General features: G+C 59.3%; 2 protein-coding genes across 2 annotated transcripts; both read left to right on the top strand.

Annotated features, from left to right (window-relative positions):
- The first annotated feature begins 4862 nt into the window (after nucleotides 1-4862).
- Nucleotides 4863-8610, top strand: HOXA11 (homeobox A11). The gene is made up of 2 exons (XM_062178439.1): nucleotides 4863-5743; nucleotides 7131-8610. The coding sequence occupies exons 1-2, from the start codon at nucleotides 5023-5025 to the stop codon at nucleotides 7361-7363; spliced, it is 954 nt and encodes a 317-aa protein (XP_062034423.1). The 5' UTR covers nucleotides 4863-5022; the 3' UTR covers nucleotides 7364-8610.
- A 6521-nt stretch (nucleotides 8611-15131) lies between these two features.
- HOXA10 (homeobox A10) lies at nucleotides 15132-19004 on the top strand. Its single transcript, XM_062179266.1, has 2 exons — nucleotides 15132-16319; nucleotides 17513-19004. The coding sequence occupies exons 1-2, from the start codon at nucleotides 15323-15325 to the stop codon at nucleotides 17785-17787; spliced, it is 1272 nt and encodes a 423-aa protein (XP_062035250.1). The 5' UTR covers nucleotides 15132-15322; the 3' UTR covers nucleotides 17788-19004.
- Nucleotides 19005-20754: the final 1750 nt, after the last annotated feature.

Raw genomic sequence — 20754 nt, 5'->3', positions numbered from 1 at the left:
ACCTCCCGGAAGGACTCTGTGGCTGTTTCCACCCTAGGGCTCCCTGCTGCCTGCTGAACCTGTGTACAGTATGGTCCCTAGGGCTGAAATAGTCTTGTGTGTCGCTTTCTCGAAAGAGTGCCACATTTGATAATAGGAAAATAAGAGGCAGAACACTGATGGTGCTCCACGCAAGCCATGGAGAAACAACTAGAGGCTTTGCGGGCTTAGATTTGGTCTAGTGGGCAACACCCCCCCCCCCAGGCTAGTTACCACCAGGGATCAGCCAGCCAGAAAAGCAGGAGATGCATCAGGAAGAGGAGGACATGTAGCTGAGGGAGGGAGAACAGACAGACAGGGTACAGTGTGGGGTAGCGTAGTCCAAAGAAGGAAGTGGGAGACCTAGTTCAGGTCTCTAAGGGAGGCCAGACTCAAGGGACAGTCAAGACTCTAACAGCCACCACACCCCACCCCCAGTACTGGGTGGCCAGGAGACACCAGCATGGAAGTCTTGCAGTACAGAGGCAGGTTGAGAGAGGAGCTGCAGGCGGACAGGCCTGGTGTGAGAAGGAGTGGCCAGTGGGAACAGCGCTGGCATTGACATTCACACTATGGACCTCACTCTGGGCATTCAGGGGGCTCCAAATGCAGGCACAGGGGACTTTGGATTCTCAGATTCCAGGGACGAGGAGCAGCTGCTGCCTCCTAACGCAAGGAGAGGGGAGGGTGGCCTAGCAGCCTCACTAGTTGAGGTGGTTGAGGCTGGGTATGCTCCCCCGCCAGCTGCAGCTTGGTCTGTCCAGGGAGCCAGAGGGTGTTAAGCTGCCCATCAAGTGATGTACCTCGTCGCGCACCTCCTTGGAAGGACTGTGGTGGAAACGCCCCTGGCACAATTGCGGAGACCAGGGGTGAACCTTGCCTGGAGTGCGCCCTGACTGCTCCGAGCCCACTCCTTCTGGACCTCGCCCGCCTGCGAGCCCACCGCTGCTGGGACCCCTCCGGTTGCAAGAAGAAACGGAGGAGGAGGCGGCAGACGCGCCTGGACACACTTTATTCCGGGGTTCTGCCTGGAATGCCGGGCGCACGGATCAGAGTCCTCGCCGGGGCGCACTCAGCCGGCGGAGGATGGTCCGAGAGGCGCTGCACAACCCTCCCCCTCGCCGCTGAGTCCAACCCTTAGGGCCAAATCAGACCGAGTCTCGCCCAGGCTCGGTCTGTTTTGCTGACCAAATCTCCTTGTTAGCCGTTTCCGCCTGACAAGGCTGGCGCGAATGCCGGCCTTCTCCTCTCCCGGTGGCCACCTCCAAGCGCTGCGCGGGGAGCGACTGGGCCCGGCCCCGCCGAGGGCTGCCTGGACCTTGAAGTTTGGAAAAACAAGGAGATTGGGCCCGGATCCCTCCTCCCTTCTGCAGAGACACACACGCACCGTCAGGCCGCCGCCACTTCCTGCCTTTGTTTTTCTTCCTCCAAACATTTTTGGCCTCTTGCATTACCCGCCGTGGGGCTCCGGGTGGACGATGAAAGGAAATAGACGCCGCAGACTGTTTTCTGGAGATGGCCCTGCGTCGTGCAACTCCTGAGAAAGAGCAGCTCATGGGAAATCAGTCTCCAGGGCCAATGTCACAGCCTCGCCCGCCGCGGCCTCTGCAAGAACTGCAACTCGGACTTGGCCTTCCGGGGCGGCCTCAGCCCCCAGCCGGCTCTTTCCCAGGGCCCTGGGTGCTCAGCTCGGCTTCTTGAGCCTCCTGCAAAGCCAAAGAATCAATTAGGCTCAAAGCAGTGTCAAAACCGGGGACCCGGCAGCTCCGGCTTCCCTTCGTCCCCTAGATTTGGTCGGATCCTTGGGGCTGCGCGCACCCCCTAACCCCGGCTGCCTGCCTGGGGGACATTTTCACACGGCCAAGGTACTGCCCTCCGAGTGGCGCAGAGGACTGGACGTTGTGCGGCCTTGGGGATCCGAGCACCCCCTTCTTCGGTCCCTGCATCAGGCCTTCTGCTGGCTTCAAAAGCCTCTTCCCTGGTCCATCTTCACGGCAGCGCCCCCACATGCCCCGTTCCAGGCTGCAAGTCCCTGCGGGCACCCCGCTTGGGGACAGCCTGCGGAATCGCCCTGCCAGCCGCTCCCCAAGCGCCTTCCTCCGCTCCCGCGTTGCCTCGGGAATTGGCCTTGTCTTCCGCACACCCATAGGAAACCGACCAAACAGCACTCTCCGGCTTGCTCCTTGAAGGGGCCTTGGGGAGCCGATACGAGGCGGAACGGCGTGCACCCCCTTACCGACCTTTCGGCGGGGACCCGCTCTTTCTGGCGCACCGGACCTAATTAGGAGAGGGGCTGCACTCAGCCGGGGCAGGCTACTGCGGCCAGTCTGCTCAGGCACAAGCTGAAGTTGACTGCCAAAACTGCTATAAAACCGCAGGTCTGTCTAGAACTGTTTTCGGTTCTCCTAGACGCCCCCCGGGCTCAATTACGGTCTTAAAAGCCCTAATACAAGTGCAAGAATTTGTTTGCCTTCACCCAGGGGCGGGGCGAGCCCTGCAATGGTGGCGCCTTTGTTATGGCAAACTCACTGAAACCCCTCTTGCATTCCTTTTGTTCGAGGGTAAGGGTGGCAAGGACTGGGTGGGCTGCTGAGATTGAGCTTGGGGTAGCCCAAATCAAGCCTGGGGACAGCGCCAACACTGCTGGTTGCAACCTCTTTTCCCCCTTTTGAATTATTTCTCTCCAAGACAGAGATTCTGTGTAGCATTCTGCCTCCTTGGTCGCTGCTGGAAATACAAGTGTCCACCCCCCCCACCCCCCCACTGCAGGGCGATCTTGTAATTATGATTCCCAGCTTTAGGAGGGCTCAAGCCACCCCTCCCCAGCAACCTTCCCTCCCACTGCTCAGACCCTCTCTCTTCCAAGCCAGGCTGGACAAATAGGTCCGGATGAAGAAGCACAAATAATTTTGAGTTCCGCTCTAAGGGATTCGAGGGCCCTCAAATAAAGTTCTTGAAACATATCCCAAATAAAGGACTTCATTAACCCAATGTGTGTGAGCGGCTTGGTTTTTGATAAGCACCCCCTGTAAGAGAGGAGGAGATGGAGAGCAGGGAGGACCACATAAACATTCACGCTAATAAATTAGTTCACTACAGAGTCATTATTCGATATTATTGATATTTATAGGGGGCATTCAAATGCAATAGTGAGCCATTATTTGGAGAGAATACATAAGAATATTTCCAGTATAATACAAGATCAGATTTGTTATTGAGTCAGTTACAGTCAGCTCAGCAATAAATAAATAAATCGATGCTGACACTTAAATACCCAAGATCTTAGAGTTTATACTCTAAATCTCCCCAAGATATGTAAATACCTTTGGCTATTTCCTGCGAGGGGAAAGGGAAAAGGTTACCCTTGATCACGTTGTGACTTTCCTTCAGGGACCCCCTGCCCCCCAGCTGCTGGCCCCTGCCTGGCTGCCCTGCGCTTTCTCCCTCCCCTTGCTTTCTCCAGATTTGTCTCCTTCAACCCTGTAGAGAGCGAGCATTACTTTGCTGTTTTCATTTTTCCTTTCTCTCCTCTTTCCAAGAAAGCTGGTTGCATCTTTAGCTCGAATCTTCCCTAGGCACCTTGTCACCTAAGGTATGTCAAACGGGGGGCATCTCTCTCCCTCTGTCTTTCAATCTCTCTCTCTGGCGTCGTGTCCCTTCCAGGGAGTGAGTGGCAGGAAAGGCGAGCCTCGAAGTGTGACTTTCTACCTTGCACACCTCTGGCTTTCACTCTCAAGCTTTGCAAGGAAGAAGAGGAGGCGGGTTTATCCCTCTCTCTGCCAGGGCTCCTTGCTCATCAACCCCCCCACCCCGCCTCGCCGCCCCCTTTCTCCCCCACAGCCCTGGAGCAACCTGGCGGACCCCCCACACACCCCAAAGGTGCAGCATACCCAGGAGAAGTCTCCTCGGATGTCAGCGCCTCTAAAGCGGCCCCCGGCGCGCCTCAACTGCGCGGTGTCCGACGCCTCCGCCGCAGAAGACCAGACAGGCGTGCGGATCGGGGAGCGGCGGCGCAGCCCCGCGCCTGGGGCTCTGCCCAGCCACTGCGACCCCCCGGCCGGCGGCGAGAAGAGGGGGATCTCTCCAAGGGCAAGGGGTGGGGTGGGGGAGGCAAGCAGGGCGGATGAAGGGAGAGGTGGATCCCGGGTGAGACGAAGGCCCTTCCGGACCCAGCGGATCATCGACAAGCCACGAGGGGAAGCCGCCCGGCTGTCGGCGGTTTAGGGACGGAAGGCACTAAAGCGCTTCGGAAGTGACCATGAATGCGAGCGTGTAATCAAGTCACCGTGCAAATCGGACAAGCCACGAGGCGGGCACATCCACGGCGGCGAACCCTGGCCCCGAACGGGGTCGGCGACAGAGGCGCTCCCCTAAGCAAGCTAGTGCGAGAGGGGGTTGCGGACGCGAACCTCGCGGAGAGCAGACGGTGAGACCACCGGGCTTCCACCTGGCCACCCCAACGCTAGCCCCGGACGTGCCCCGTCCTCCCGGACGACGGGGGTGGGGGCCGGGGCGGGGCGGGGGGGGCCGCGAGTCGTGCTCCCACCGCCCTTGGCGCCCTGGAGGCTCGGGCCGTGCCGCTGAGCGCCGCGACCTGCACGGGGCGCACCGCGGCCTCGCCGCGCGCCGGGAGGCCCCCCAGCCAACATGAGTTACACCGGCGATTACGTGCTTTCGGTGAGAACGCCGAGTGACGATCTGTTGCTTCCCCTGAGGTGGCTACAAAGAAAGGAAGCCGGGCAGGGAGGGGAGGGAAAAGAGGGGGAAAAAAAAAAAAGGAAAGAGGGAGAGGGAGGGAGAAAAAAAAAAAAAGGCCGGGACTAGCTCGCAGCTTGTCAATTTCAACATCGGGTCACATGACCAGCACCTCCCTGCTAAGGATGGGGATAGATTTCCACGTCAGCCTACGTCTCCAAATTTCTACTTCACGGATCCGCTTCAAAGAGGCAGCTGCAGTGGAGAATCATGTTAAGCTCGGCTACTGCGGAGCGCCCAAGGTAGCCAATGATGGATTTTGATGAGCGTGGTCCCTGCTCCTCTAACATGTACTTGCCAAGTTGTACTTACTACGTCTCGGGTCCAGACTTCTCCAGCCTCCCTTCTTTCCTGCCCCAGACCCCGTCTTCGCGCCCAATGACATACTCCTACTCCTCCAACCTGCCCCAGGTCCAACCCGTGCGCGAAGTGACCTTCCGGGAGTACGCCATTGAGCCGGCCACTAAGTGGCACCCCCGCGGCAATCTGGCCCACTGCTACTCCGCGGAGGAGCTCGTGCACAGAGACTGCCTGCAGGCGCCCAGCGCGGCCGGCGTGCCCGGCGACGTGCTGGCTAAGAGCTCGGCCAACGTCTACCACCACCCCACCCCCGCCGTCTCCTCCAATTTCTATAGCACGGTGGGCAGGAACGGCGTGCTGCCGCAGGCGTTCGACCAGTTTTTTGAGACTGCCTACGGCACCCCGGAAAGCCTCGCCTCCTCCGACTACCCCGGGGACAAGAGCGCCGAGAAGGGGCCCCCGGCGGCCACGACGACCTCCGCGGCGGCGGCGGCGGTGACGGCGGCCACGGGCGCGCCGGCAACTTCAAGTTCGGAGAGCGGCGGCGGCGGCGGCGGCGGCGGCGGCTGCCGGGAGGCGGCGGCGGAGAAGGAGCGGCGGCGGCGCCCGGAGAGCAGCAGCAGCCCGGAGTCGTCTTCCGGCCACACTGAGGACAAGGCCGGCGGCTCCAGTATGTATACAGGCAGCGCCCTGCGCTTTGCGAAAGGGGAGTTGGAAATCTAGCGCAGCGCCGCTGTTAAATTTTTATATGCTGTTTTATAAGCATATAAGGTTTATGAAGGGCCTTTAGGTTTCCCCCCAACAAAACTTTGTTATAAAAGGCGGGATCACGTGGCGAGTGCTGAAATTGGCCGTGAAATACCCACCGGCCAAAGCATGCCTGCAAAAAAAAAAAAAAAAAAAAAAAAAAAAAACCAACAACTCCCTTTCCCCCTTTTTTTCCTTTCCCAGCTCCCGAAGCCCGGCAGCTGCGCGCCGCCCGGGGCCGGCTGCAGGCTGGGGAGCCGGCGGTGGGCGCCCGCGAACTCCCCCTGGCCCGCCGCGGAGCGGGGGCCGTGGAGAGCCAGGTAATCCGGAGGTTTTTATAAAAGCCATGTGTGGCGCGGGAACTGTAGCCCCGGCCCGCGACTCAAAGGCTGCGCTGTCGGGCGGCGGCGCTGGGAGCTCGCTGCCCAGAGAGAGCAGCCCTCTCCGCGGCAGCAATATATTAAACGAAACAAATTAACCCAAAGTTGGCCTTTTTGTCCAAAGGAAGCCATTTTCCGCTGGCGCTGTGGCAATTACGTGCTGCCTTCTGTCTTGCTGCATGTTACTTAGCAATTGTTATCCAATCTGTCAAAAGCAGAATTTTTTGGTCTTGTAGGGTGTTGGTTTTTTTTTCTTCTTCTTCCTTTTCTTTTAAGAGGGGGAAGTGAAGCCTGCTCGCCCCCTTCCCTCCATCCCATCCAAAGTAGCACACCCCCCCTCCCTGTCTTGCATTCGGGCCAGGGGACCCTCGCGGTGCTCAGCAGAGGCCCGGCGTGCCCCCCCCCCCGCTGTCACCGCCCGCCCCCGGGGAGCCCGCAGGCCGACCGCCGAGCCAGTGGCCAGGATTCAGGCTCCACAAAGACCCGCCGGCCTCCCCAGATGTTACCGAGGGCCCAGTCACGGCCGCAACAGGCAAATACTGGGGCTGGGGCCGGCTTTACTGCCTGCGGAGCGGGCGGCCCAGGTGCTGGAAGGTGAAATGTCCGCGGGCGACTGTTTGTTTAGTCTGGCGGGGTGGGAGCCGCAACCCCCACTCGGCGGCTCTCAAAGCCGGCTGCAGCTTTGCGAGGAGCCCTCTTTGCTGCTCTGGGGCCAGCGGGGGCAGCTTCCCCCGGGGCCTCTGTGGGAGCTGGCTTTTATCTGGGGCACAGCCTGGGACTACAACTTGCCCCAATCTGCAGCAGGAGTCGCAGGGCAGGGGCCTGGGGAGACCTGGAGGGGGCTTGGGCTGAGCCCTCAGTCCCTGCCTGGGGGTGCCGCCCCCAAGGCCTGGCTTGCCTGGCTCACCCGCCTGCTTTTCTCCTTCCTAGGTGGCCAACGCACCCGCAAGAAACGCTGCCCCTACACCAAGTACCAGATCCGGGAGCTGGAGCGGGAGTTCTTCTTCAGCGTCTATATCAACAAAGAAAAACGCCTACAGCTGTCCCGCATGCTCAACCTCACCGACCGCCAGGTCAAAATCTGGTTTCAGAACAGAAGAATGAAGGAAAAAAAAATTAACAGAGACCGTTTACAGTACTATTCAGCCAACCCGCTCCTCTAAGGTTCCCGCAGGCTGGAGATGGGTGGGGGGACGCAGACACAGGAGATAAAATGCAAGATTTTGCCCTTGACTAGGTCAAGCCACGTGGTGACTGTTGAAGAAAAAAAAGAAAAAAAAAAGGTGTTCAAGAGCGGGGAGGCTACCCAGAGAATAGCCCAGCAGGAGGGGCCTGGGACTGTCTCCGTTAGGTTCTGAGAAGAATCGAATTCTGAGTTGTGCATCAAGGAGAATGAGCAGTTTGGGGACCCGTGGTGGTTCAGTCTTGGAGCCTGTGGAGCATTGGGCTGGGTGTGGTCTCCAGTGAGGACTGGGCCCCCTGCCAGGCCCCCTGGAGGCCGGCCCCCTCCCCCAGGACCCTCCACACCGGAGCTGCCCACCCCCAGGACCCCTGCATCAAAAGGCTATGTGCTCTCTCTGCTAGTCCGGTTCAGTGTGGGGACAGGGGTGGGAGGAAGGGGGAGGATTCCTAGAGACCGGGAATGGGGCTGTTTCCAAAGCCAATGTGAAAGGCAGCTGGACCAAGAGGTGGCCGTGAGGAGGAAGAGGGCTACAGATCCCTGAGTGCAAAGGAATCTCCCATTCCAGGTGGCCTCTCGGCCTCCTACCCCCAACCCGGCTGCCCACCGCACTGTCCTGGGCCTGAGCTGCGAGCGGCCGCCTCCAGCAGTCCACTTGGCTTTGCTTCCTACCAAGCGGGGTCTTGGTCCCAGCCTGCATCCCAGGCCCAGCGCTTGGTTGCAGAGCAGGCTGCTGCCAGAGGCTGTGCCTAGGCTGCTGGCCCCGGTCGCGAGCTCTGCAGGCTGCGGCCCTTCGGCAAGGCCAGCACCACACTTAGCGAAGCTTGGATTTTCTTGGTGTCCGGCAGGAGAGCGGCAGGCCTGGCCAGCAGGTCCTAGGCCATGGCTATGAGGGACTTGGGTCCCTCCAAACACCCAGTTCCGGTGCCATGCTCGGCCCTCACTGGCTCCAGAACTGAGCTCAGAATCTTCCGACCACCTTCGAAGAGCCTGAGAGTGATTTGGAATTATTTTAAAAGATAAATATTATATTATATATATATTTCCCTGAAGGAACCAAAGCGAATTTTAAAAGATGCAATGTAGAGAGGGGGGAAAAGATGATGAGAATATTTAAAGGCTCTATCTGTTTACAGTGTCCCACGATTAAACTCTCGTTCACTGCTAAGAGTATTTGAATGTATGCTTCATACAGGGATGGTGTTCAAAAGACTTGTAAATAAAGGAACCATAGCCTATTTGGGTTGGCTGTTTTCTTTTGTCATTCATTCGTTGATTTCCTTTGGGGCAGGAAGGGGTCCAGGAGGGTCTTTTTCATCTCTTGTGGCATTTGGAAAGCGTTAAGGGGATGCGTGGAGGCGGTTTGGAGCTTCATCTGGGAAAGCCAGCAAGCACCCTCTCATTGAATGCCCTCTGCCCTCCTATGCTAAGAAATGTCCGCTGGCTCTGTTGGGAGTGGGAGTGTCAGCTGGTGCCCAGTTCTGACCCACCGTGTATGTCACAATGTGCATACAGGCGACATGGTACAAGGAAAATAAAGACGGTGGAGACTGGAAACATGAGTGTCATCAGTTGCTGGTGTGACATTCCTCTCCCTGCTGGTCCGTTGCTGCCAAATGTCTGCCCCCCCCCCCATCCACTGACTAGGGAAAGGGCAGGTGACCAAGCTCCCAAGGGGGCCAGGAGGTGGCTGAGTCAGGATTTCACTGCAGTACAACTCAGGTTTAGGAAGCCAAGGTACTTGGCCCTGGTCCTTGTGGGAAGTGGGATCCATGGATGGGTTCTCTCAGGGCTGCCAGTGGAGCTCAATTTGCTCAAACTGACCTCGACCCTGGAGAAGGCCGTGGGGCCTGTGGTGACCAGTGGGCCTGACCCTGGGCTGCCCTGCTCACCTGCGCACTGGGAAGCATTCTGGGGGTGCCTGTGGATCCCTTCAGCAGGGGCAGCTGCGTCTGAGGTGGCAGCTTCCCCTTGGGGAGAGAAGGATGCCGCATTCCCCTTTGTGTTCTGCCTTTGAACTTCTGCCTTAAATTTGGACATCACCCATAACCTTGAGGGGCAGGGCGGAAGGGACAGAGCCTTTTGTTGCCCACCCCACCCTCTCTGCCGCCACCCAGGCAGGGCCAGAGCACCAGAGAGGGTCTCATTTGGAGAGAGGCCCCAGGCCCTAGACTCTGCGCTGTTTGTTTGTGTGTTTGTCTAACCGGCGCGACTGGGGAAACTGAGCTGAAAGGGGAGAGGGGACAGGCGCTGAGATGGATGTCTTGGTTGATGGACACACAGAGAGGAAGAGGGCCCTCCTGGGGGTGGGGGGGCAGGGAAAGGGCGGGTAGGAAAGCCCGGATTTGGGGACAGACTTCCTTCGGGGTGGTTGAAGATTAACCGAAGTCTCTCAAGTTGCTGGAGAGTCTAGCCAGGAGGACTGCTCGCGGGCGGGCGGCGGGCGGGCGCGGGTTTGATTTCTGAGCCCTATAAAAGCCCATCCTCCGATGGCTGTGACAATGCGGTCGTAAACCCGTCTGGGGCCGGCCAATTTGCATATTTGGAATGCGCCGCTATAAACCCGGCTGGGGTTTTGCAGCAATTTCTTAGATGTAAAAATGAGATCTCAATAGCAGCGGGCTGGGCACATTCCCTCTTCTCTCCCTCTCTCTCTCTCCCTCTCTCCCTTTCCCTTTCCCTCTCTCTCTCTCTCCCTCTCTCCTCGCCGGCAGCCGGCTTTGCTCTCTGGATTCCAGACTACAGCTCCGGTCGCACCTAGGCACTCAGCCGCCACGAGATGGCGCACTTCCGATCAATGTCAAAGCCGCCGGGGAGCCGGGAACCCCAGCGTGATTCTTGGCCTTTGTTCGCTCCTGATACTAAGAGCTGCGCGGGGCATGATTTGACTTGTCCTGCTCCCCTTCGTGTCAGAAAAAAAGGGGGCTCACGCTCAAGACGTGCTTGGGGTACAATTCAGAGCGGCGAGCCTCGGCCGGGCGTCGCGGGCGTCGCGGCGCGAAGAAGCCCGGGCCCCTGGCCGGCGATTTCGGAAACGTGTCCAGGTAAGAGGCCCCGAGTCTGGCCGGGGCGGGAGCGGGGAGGCGGCCGCCGTCCCAGCGGAGCTCGAGCGCGCGGCTGGGGCTGCAGGGCGATGCGGTCAGCGTCCACGCCCCTGCGCCTCGCCGCTCCTGGCTGCAGCGCAGAGCGAAGGCCTTCGTGGAAAAGTTGACGGCTAGCTCCGTGCGCCGGCTGTGCACCCAGGGCGAGCTTTCGATTCCGTAGAAATATCCAGGGGTTCTGGCTGTATGGTGCGGGGGGGGGGGAAGGGGGGGATAGGGTGTGTGTGTGTGTGAGAGAGAGAGAGAGAGAGAGAGAGAGAGAGATGGCGGGAGTGGGGAAACAAAGTTTCTACCCCCACAAAATGGTGCACGCGCGGCGACCGTGGCCGCCTCAGCTCGCACACTCCCAGGCAGACGCCGGGAGTTTGCAGATTTTCTGTTAGGTGAGGTCTCTAGGTCTCCCCTTTGTTGCCCAAAAAGGCCGAGAAGTCGAATTGGATGTTTGAGGCCGCCGGCGAAGTCTTTGAACTGCATATTTAGAATGCGGGGCTAGAAATACCCGGTGTGGGATCTTGCAGCAAATTTTTAGATGTGAGAATGAGATTTTGCATATTTTGCAAAAGTGCAGCATAAAGACATACATTTTCGAAAAACTGGCACCAAGGATAAACTCAGTTGAGTAATCACTGCATCAGTGTTGTCACAGAACTCATTTTAAAGGATCGTAACGCACATTTTGAGTGTGTGATTAAAATTTCCTTTCTCTCATATTTAAACGTTTATTTCCATATCTTTTTATACACTTCTTCGAATTTTTTTTCTCTTCCTAAATATGTAGTATGGGTTAAAGAGAAAGTGGGTGCTGGGTGTATCTGTGGGTGGGTGAATTTTGCTTATCCAAATCACTAGTCTTTGTTGAGTGTGGGTTTCCAACCTTGGCAGAACAGGAAGGAATTAGCGCCCACACCTCGGACCGCTTTCTGCAGTCCCAGAACCGCCTCCAGCTTCAAGGCCAGAGGCGCTCTATCACAGACAGAACTAAGAATATTGCAATTCAAGGGGTGTGTAAAAAGGCCCAACACTCCCGCCCTGGCAGTGGGGGCAGAGGAAGGCCAGCTCAATGGTTGGATTTAGAAAAAAATGTTACAACGTGTTATTGAGGGATAGATTGCACCTGATCGGCTCAAAGCAGGCACACCAAATACCCCTGCCTCTGTGGACCTCCTCAGAGGGGAACATAATGTCCCTGCTTACAGGAGAACTTTCCAGTGTGCAATTTTCTAGCCACGCACAAATGCCTGAGTTTTTGTTAAAACCAGCTATGTGGAGGCATGCTTGTTTTTCTTTGGCGACTCACACAGCCTGATGGAGGATTCGGAGCCCCTGTGTTCATACAGGTTGACTTGCAGATACAAACTCTTCACCCGCTGTCTCAATTTCGACTTATTTAGAAAGAGAGAGAACTTGTTTTTAGCAATATGTTTATTTCTCCTGCCTCCAAAGGGCCTACTCAGGAGGAGGAACCCGCTAATCAGTGAATGGCCGCGCAATCCTTGCTGGAGGGCTTAACCCACGGGCGGGCTATGGGTGTCATCACCCAGGTAGAAGCGGGTGCTATTTACTCCAAAATAAAACAGAGGCTCTGGGGCTGGCGGCGCAGCTGCTGCATGGGCTTGAGCGAGGCTTCGGGCCAAAGGCATCCTGGGGGAGACGGAGAAATTCGGCGGCGGGAACCCCGCGCGGCGGCAGAACCGCTGCTCTTCCTCTCTCGGCCCTGACTCGCGAGGGCTCCGAAAGCCGAGGCAGTGGATACGTGGAACATTTTACCGAACAGGCCGACACCTCCGTGCTGCAGTCTAGGGAGCCCGGAGTTTGAGGGCTCCGAGGCAGGAGGCAGCATTTCAGTTGAGTTCCCGAAGCCGCGGGTTTGATCTATCAGGCGGTCAGAGTGGCGGTGCACCCGCAGAGTCCCTGCCTCCCTGCTCAGCAAGTCTGGGCGGCGGTTCTGGGCCACAGAGGGGCTTCCGTAGGCATACACAATTTGGGGGGATTTTTTTTTTCTAAAGAAAGAGCTCAAATTCCACATCCTGTTTGGTTTATTGCAAGCGGGAGAGAATTACGCAGGAGGAACATTCCCCACTGTCCACAAGGGCCAGGTCAAGCCCCGATGGCCAACACCTCGGTGTGCCAGTCACGAAGCCCACCTTGCAGCCCCTCCAGGCCTAGCTAGCCTGGCCCTTTGATGCAGACACAGTATCAAGCTGACTTCTGTAACCTTGCCTGGCACGTGCAGCCTCCCCTGGATCCCATCCAGCTTCCAGCCCCATTTGGCCACCCCACTGGGGTCCTAGCTGGGAGCAGCCTGAGCTGTCTGCAGCAGGGGATCGGCTTGTCTAACCAGCCAAATTGGCAGGCCCGAGTCCCAGGAGAGTCCCTGAGGACTCTAAAGGGTCCAGGGAGAAGGCGTTCAAGGGTCTGGGAACTCCTTGACCATGACATATCAAGTTGTGGAGATGTGCAGAGATGCGTCTTTCGCAGGATAAGTCGGAATCTGTGAGAGATTTTCCGGAGTGGCCCCTGACTGCACAATAGGCTGGAATAGGTTTATATCATTGCCTTTCACTCCTCCGTCTCCAGCATACTCCGGGTCCCTCCCCTGACTTCGACCAGGCGTGTTGCTTTGTGCATTGAGCATGAACAGGCATGGCTCCAAGCCTGGCCCGGTGGGGTTCCTCCTCCAGGGACCTGCTTGCCATCCCTTCCTGAGAGGCACAGCCTGGGCAGAAGAGCAAAGTCTCCTTCAACAGGCTATCCCCAGCTTTGTAGCATTTCCAGGTGGCACTGCTGAGCACCACAGTCCCAGCTAGCTCCTCCACCCACCCATCTGGTGAGCTGGGTCAGAACCAGGCGGATCTGTGGAGCCAGAGCTAGGACCCCAGACTGCAGTACTCTGAAGCGTCCCTGCACTCAGACTTGGTCTTTGGACCCAGCAGGAGGAAAACTTGCCTTGGCCTTGGGGCTAGAGCAGCAGGAAAAGCGAAGGAGAGTCAATGATCTCTCCACACCAATCTCTGTCTTGATTTTGCCAAGCTGCTACTGCGGGCCCCAGAATCTGTCGGGCTGGAGAGAACGGGCTCTCATGCGCTTTTGTCTCCCTCTGTCTTTTTCTTCTGGCTCTCTCCCTCGTTCTCCATCTTCCTCCTCTGCACCCGGATGCCCGGCATGGGGAGACCAAGGTGGAATTGGCAGGAGCGACTGCGTGAGCGGTGCCGGGACCTCTTGGCCATTGTGCAGAGCAGGGACCGAGGCTGCTCCAATCCCTGAAGCCAGGGCTTGGGCGCTACCTAGCTAGCCCTCTCCGTGGCTCCTGTGGCCCTCTGCAGCTGGTGTCCCTCCTGGGGCTGGGTTCCTACCGGGAGGAAGAGGTGAAGGGACGGGCAGATTACCGGGATGCAAGTCTTCCCCACTGCAGAGGCAGAGGCCTAGCCCGGCTACTTCCTGGGATCCTGGCGTTCGGCATCTCCAGGTCCAGCTGGGACTGGTGGTGCAGGCAGACCTAGGGCATCCTGGGGATCTGCAGCCTCGCGCAGGCCAGGGGCAAGGCGGCGACCTCCAGGCCCTGCTGGATCCGGCCGGAAAAGGCCGCATTTCCTGAGGCTTGCGGGTGAGGCCCACGCTTGGGGCTAGTGCCCCAGGCAGGCCATTTCTAGTCGGCTAGGGTAGCGCCCCTTGTCTGCTGAGTGGAGGGCCTGGCCTCAGAACACTCTTATAGCAAGGCCCCGGCTCAGTCTGGCCTCTCAGGGAACGGATTTCCTCACCGGGGCCTCGTTAAAATGCTCACACCGCGGGAGCAAGGACTGCCCCAGCCTAGGGTTCGCAGGGGGAGGGGGCAGAAGGGAGGAGACAGAGAGGCAGGAGTACAGTGACACTGGTTCTTGTCATAGCCTCCAGGAGCATACAAATGCCAAGGCTAAGAGGAGAGGCGCATAGCCTCGTGGTAGAGGTGTCTGCTGGGCGCATCCTCTGAGAGTCCCCACCTCTTCGTGCAGGGCCTTTCCCTGGTGGTGGGGCAGGGGCGCCCGGGGGGCCGGCTCTGGGAGTTATTCCGTCAAGGCTTCGCAGCCTCCCACCGCCGCTCCTGCCAGCCCACCAACTCCACCGACAGGAGTTGGAGAGAAGGCGAGCCAGGTGAGCGCTGCGGAGGACAAAGTCCAGGCTGGACCAGTCGGGGATGGGGTGGGGAGGAGGGCAGAAGGGCCAGGGAACAGCCATTGCGTTTTTTGGGGGACACTGTATGTGGGATGCTGGAAGCAGTGAAAACAGCTCCCATTCCGCAGGGGGTTCACAATACTCAGACGGTTCTGGTGGTCTTAGGGGCTACACTTCCGAGATGAGGCCAGCTCCAGCTCCAGAGCTGTATGGGACGAGAGTGAGGTCCCGACAGAGCCCCCTTCAGTGGTCACCGCACGCCAGGTACGAGTGGCCGCTTCCGCAACGGGGTTGGGGAGCACCCAAGGCAGGCCGGGGCGCGTACCGTAAACACCCCCACTTGTTAACTGCGCGGGGCCCTAGGGCTTCTCAACCAGACCCTCGCCAGGGGCTCAGGTCCGGGCAGGGGCGGGGCAAGCCTAGGGGCCAGGCCCCCATCAGCCCGCTTTCGGGCGGCCCCTACGGCTCCCAGCCTTCGGGCCAAGGTGTCGGGCGCGCGTCTCCCGGCCCGTCAATACAGATTACATATTTATATCAATCGCGGGCTCGGAGGGCGCCCTCGGAGAGCGGCCCCGCGCCTACGAAACCAAACTGGGAGTGGTCGCGCGGAAACTCTGGCTCAGGATTGGCTGCGGGCGCCCGCCGCGGTGCGGGGGGATTGCTAATCGTATTCAGCATGTTTTGCACAAGAAATGTCAGCCAGAAAGGGCTATCTGCTGCCTTCGCCAAATTATCCCACAACAATGTCATGCTCGGAGAGCCCCGCCGCGAACTCTTTTTTGGTCGACTCGCTCATCAGCTCGGGCAGAGGCGAGGCGGGCGGCGGCGGCGGCGGCAGCGGCGCGGGGGGCGGTGGCGGTGGCTACTACGCCCATGGCGGGGTCTACCTGCCGCCCGCCACCGACCTGCCCTACGGGCTGCAGAGCTGCGGGCTCTTCCCCACGCTGGGCGGCAAGCGCAATGAGGCGGCGTCGCCGGGCGGCGGCGGCGGTAGCGGGGGCCTGGGTCCCGGGGCGCACGGCTACGCTCCCGCGCCCATAGACCTGTGGCTGGACGCGCCGCGCTCCTGCCGGATGGAGCCGCCCGAGGGGCCGCCGCCGCCGCCGCCGCCCCAGCAGCAGCAGCAGCAGCCCCAGCCGCAGCCGCCGCCCCCGCCGCAACCACCCCAGCCCCCGCCACAGGCCACTTCGTGCTCTTTCGCGCAGAACATCAAAGAAGAGAGCTCCTACTGCCTCTACGACTCGGCGGACAAATGCCCCAAAGGCTCGGCCGCCGCCGCCGAGCTGGCCCCTTTCCCGCGGGGCCCGCCGCCCGACGGCTGCGCCCTGGGCGCCTCCAGCGGGGTGCCAGTGCCCGGCTACTTCCGCCTTTCGCAGGCCTACGGCACGGCCAAGGGCTACGGCGGCGGCGGCGGCGGCGGCGCGCAGCAGCTCGGCGCCAGCCCTTTCCCCGCGCAGCCCCCGGGGCGCGGCTTCGACCCGCCGCCCGCACTCGCCTCCGGCTCGGCCGATGTGGCCCGGAAGGAGCGAGCCCTCGATTCGCCGCCGCCGCCCACGCTGGCTTGCGGAGGCGGCGGCGGCGGGGGCTCGCAGGGGGACGAGGAGGCTCACGCGTCGTCCTCGGCCGCGGAGGAGCTCTCCCCGGCCCCTTCCGAGAGCAGCAAAGCTTCGCCGGAGAAGGACTCCCTGGGTAAGCAGGGCGCAGCCAGGCGGGCAGAGCGGCACGGCCGGAAAAGGGAAGCAGCCGAGCCCCAGGAGCGCGCGCAGCAGCCGGCCGGCCTTGGCCCAAGCTGCAGGCAGGCTGACCTTGTGAACTTGCTGTTTCATATTTGGGCGTGGGGACGCAGTAAAAATTCACGTCCGGCTTAGCGCCCCCCACCAAGACGTCCTGGGCGCTGGCCTCAGCTCACCCCGGCTGGAGGCCGACGACACCGGCGTGGAGCCCCCCTCCCGCGCACGCTGCTCCCCGTGGCCCCGCAGCGCCCCAGGCCCCGGTCCCGGCCCTGCCCGCGCGGCGCGGCCCACGCGGGGGGAGGGGGCGGGGGGGGGAAGCTGCTCTCCCGCAGATAGCGCGGATGTTTGTAAGGCATCCAAAATAAGCGGCCGCCAGCGCCAATAAATAAGCCCATTAACCGGCGAAGTTCGAGTTTACGATCCCCCATGCCTTTTTCAAAGTTGCTGCAGGGGCGGGAATCCTTTTTGCGAGGAGAAGAAAAGGCAAATCCGGCCCGGACGCTGGCGCCCTGGGCCGCGCGCCCCGAGAGGGGCTATTTCGCTTCCCCTGTAATCCGGATTGCCCAGCTGCAGAGCCCTGGCTCCTGGAGGGACAGACGTGAGAGAGGGCCCTTGACCCCAGAATCGGCTTTTGCTGGCTGCCCCATGGATGCAGCTGTGTCCTTCTCTCCCTCTTCTCATCCGGACCTGGGGCAATCGTAGGGATGGAGTGAGATGGCCGCCAGGCCAGGCCCCCCTCCGAGGAAGCGCCCCATGCCCCCAGTCTGGAGGCTGCAGGAAATGCTTGTCCGCCATAGGGCCAGACTGAAAAAAAAAAAAAAAAAAAGGCGTTAAGTTCAAGATGGACAGCCTGCCCTCCTAGGCCTCTCCTTCTGCTAGTGCCAGCCGCTTTGTGCTAAAACAGGTGTCTAGGGGGAAAGCGGAGGAGACTGTGACTTGGGAGAAGAGGTGTGGACTGGGGGCCCACTCGATGTCGCCGTGCGTTCTGGAAGAACTTGCGGTTCTCCGCACGCCCAAGGGGGCATGGCGCGCGGTCTGAGACCAAAGGGCATCCGGCTCACGCGAGACGCGGGCCCGAATCCGCCCCGGGCGCTCAGCCCGCGTGGCCTCAGTTTAACCTTCCCCCCTTTCTATTCCCCTAAACACCAGGCAACTCCAAAGGCGAAAACGCAGCCAACTGGCTCACGGCGAAGAGCGGCCGGAAGAAGCGCTGCCCCTACACCAAGCACCAGACGCTGGAGCTGGAGAAGGAGTTCCTGTTCAACATGTACCTTACTCGGGAGCGGCGACTAGAAATCAGCCGCAGCGTCCATCTCACGGACAGACAAGTGAAAATCTGGTTTCAGAACCGCAGGATGAAACTGAAGAAAATGAACCGGGAGAACCGGATCCGGGAGCTCACAGCCAACTTTAATTTTTCCTGATGAAGCTCCAGGCCAGGCCACTTCGTCCCGCGTCCGGAGCGCCGGTGCCCGCCCTCTGCCTGCAGCCTCTGCCAGGAACTCGCACCTGTGCCGGAGCCCCACGCCTCCCTCCCGCACCCGCCATCTCCCGGGCAGTTGCGTCTGTGCAGGGCTGGTTTGTTCTTTCTGTTTCTTTGTCTATTTGCTTGGTGCCGGTTTACTTGTTTTCTGGGGGAAAAAGCCATATCGTGCTAGGATTCTATAGAGACAGACGTTGTCCTAGGTGGCAAGTCCCATGTGGGCCGGCCGGGCAGTCTGGGGTCCTCTCTGCAGAGCCGGTTTCCTGCTGGAAGGCCGATGTCCCATTGTCGGCGTTGAGCTGTCTGGCCTGAGTTCCACGTGCAAGGAGCCAGAGCTGGGCACGAGTGCCTGGAGCGCTGGGCTGGGCTGTGCCGAGCAGAGCAGGCAGGCCTCTAGGTGTCTTTTTTTTTTTCCCCCCTTTCTTCCTTGGCCTAGAGAAGGGCTCACAGGCATGGGCGTGTAGGCAAAAGGGCTTGACTTTGATGGCAAAAGCAAGAGTCAGATTAATTTTTCCTTTCTCTGTAAGATATACCAGCTTTAAAAGAAAAACAAAACAAAACAAAAGACCAAGAGAAGGGAACTTCTCTTCCAGTATGTGCGAGGTCTCACCTTGCCTGACCAAAATGTTTGAGTTTACCTCTGAATTTCCATATCATGGCTATTGGTGATGTCGTTTGTATTTGTCTGGAATTCGTGGATTTTTTTTTATCATTTAAATCGTTACCACTGGTAACACTAGACAAGCACACCCGTTCTCCCTATCTTGTGGAGTTTTTTTTTTTTTTTTTAATTCACCTTTTTTTTCCTCCCCCCTTTGGCTTTCTCAATTTCATGGAAGCCTAGGAGGGCTGGGGCAAGCAGAAGAAACTAGAGAAGGGAGAGAGTCTTTGGATTTCCTTTATACTGTGAAGTTACATGCATAAAAGGGTCAAACCTGTAGGTGCAGAAAAAGAAAAAAGCTATAAATACAAATCTGTATAAATGTTTATTATTAAGAAAAGTTGCCAATCTTGTTTTAAGCAAATGCATTCTATTGTTATTATAAATGTTAGTTCTAGCTCTATTTACTTCTAATCTTAAATCAGAATAAATTAATATTGTATTGCTGCTGTGCGTGGAAAAAAAGACGATGTTTATGTTCTTATAGAATAAAAGCTGTGGAATGAAGCTTTTTCATTTTACCTCTTTTTTGACTTCTTATCTTCACCTACCACTTTATCCCGTGCCCCACTTTTACAACAGGAGAGCTAGCCCGAGTCTCCTGCAATTACTTTAGGCATCTATTTAAATATTACCTAGACGGTCGTAATTTGTCTGGACCCTATAGCCCCGGTGCCGTAAGGTTTGTCGGCTTTTGTTCAGTTTTATGACTTGCTAGTATATCTGGATTGTGGCTGTCTTGGACCAGTGGTTTCAGTGCAGAGGGGCGCTGCATAGACAGAGCAAGCCGAACAAGATTTCTTTCCGGACCCTCGGGGAGGCAACCGGGGCCCGAGAAGACCCCCGCCTAATTCCGGGGAGCAGTCCGGGCCCACAGCGCATCACCGGCGCCTGCGACAGCAGTTAGGTGGACCCCGGACGGGCCGCTTGGGGCCGCCCCCTCCCCAGCACGGCCTCCCCCACCTGGCGGCCCTGCGCGGGGCCACGCGTTTCCTGTTCGCCGAAGTGGGGGGGGGGCGCCGAGGGGAGGGGAGGGGGCGCGGGAGCGCGCGCCCCGGCAGGCGGATGGCTACGAGGGAGAGAGGGGGAGAGCGAGCGCGGGAGGCCGCGCAGCCAGACAGGGAGCCGGGCTCCGTGCTGTCCCTGGCGCTTCCGAGTTGCCCACGGCTGCCGCCGCTCGGCACCGGTTCGCCTAGCTGCAGGATTTGGGGACACAGCGCGCGCGCACCGCTCGATCTCCGTTTTCTGGCCTACTCCACTCCTGCCTTTCTCTGCTTCCTTTGGCCTTCGCTCCCTTCTCCCTCACTCCCGAGCTTACCTAGCTGGGGCCGGTGGCTTCTCCCTCCCGGGGCACTCGGCGGCAGTGGTGGGCGCGGTGGGCCGGGCGCGATCGCGGGGTTCTCCCCTTGGCGGCGGCGGCGGCGGCGGCGGCGGCGGCGGCAGCGGCGGCGGCGGGCGAGGCAGCCCCGCGCGGGCAGCACCAGAACTGGTCGGTGATTTAGGTAGTTTCCTGTTGTTGGGATCCACCTTTCTCTCGACAGCACGACACTGCCTTCATTACTTCAGTTGAAATCGTCTCCAGGTACCTGTGCGCGCGGGGGCCGGGCCGGGCGGGGTATCAAGGCCTCGGTCGGTCGTGCCAGGCCTGCGGCGGCAACTTCGGCTTTCCAAGCAAGCGCAGGAGCTTCGTGCCTTCCTCGTCATCCCCTCCCCCGACCAGGCCCGGTGCAGGTACGGTCAGGTTAGGGGCTGCTTCTTAGACGCCGGGGGCGTGGTAAGAATTCTGGGCCCAGGGCCATTCAAGGTCAGGGGCGCATGCTGGATCGAGAGCCTCCCCTGGTCCAGGCCTGCGCCTGGCTGGGGACCCCGTCGCTCTCTTGCAAGACTGGAACGCATGCACAACACAGCCCGCATGTGAGCTCAGAAAAAAACCCTCAGACAGTCGGCCGGAGACCCCCACCGAACTAGGAGGGACCAGGCGGACAGAGGCCGGGCTCCTGGCCTTGTCACTTACCCTTCTCTCCGTAGGCGCTCCCTGGGCTCCCAGGAGTCGCCTCTGCCTCTTTTCTCCCCTGCCTGCCTCCTCTTTAATTCCTTTTCCTTTTCCTTTTGTGGCTCCTGCCTTCCTTCTTCCCCTTCCCTGTGTCTGTCCGGGTCCCTATCTTACCTCCTCGGGTGGTTTCCAAAACATCCTTGGGGAGCCGGCCAGGGCTGGCTTGGGGAGAACCTGGAGCTCTCGTTTCTCTC

This window comes from Lepus europaeus, chromosome 20 (genome assembly GCF_033115175.1).
Source record: "Lepus europaeus isolate LE1 chromosome 20, mLepTim1.pri, whole genome shotgun sequence".
NCBI lineage: Eukaryota > Metazoa > Chordata > Mammalia > Lagomorpha > Leporidae > Lepus > Lepus europaeus.
Note: the sequence above shows the minus strand (reverse complement) of the source record. Positions and strands in the feature narration are given on the sequence as shown.

What these genes read in the sequence shown, in the direction of transcription:
- HOXA11 (XM_062178439.1), top strand. Translation starts at nt 5,023, where the DNA reads ATGATGGATTTTGATGAGCGTGGTCCCTGCTCCTCTAACATGTACTTG. An exon ending in GGACAAGGCCGGCGGCTCCA is followed by an intron (nt 5,744 to 7,130) that starts GTATGTATACAG and finishes TCTCCTTCCTAG; the next exon opens with GTGGCCAACGCACCCGCAAG.
- HOXA10 (XM_062179266.1), top strand. Translation starts at nt 15,323, where the DNA reads ATGTCAGCCAGAAAGGGCTATCTGCTGCCTTCGCCAAATTATCCCACA. An exon ending in GCCGGAGAAGGACTCCCTGG is followed by an intron (nt 16,320 to 17,512) that starts GTAAGCAGGGCG and finishes CCTAAACACCAG; the next exon opens with GCAACTCCAAAGGCGAAAAC.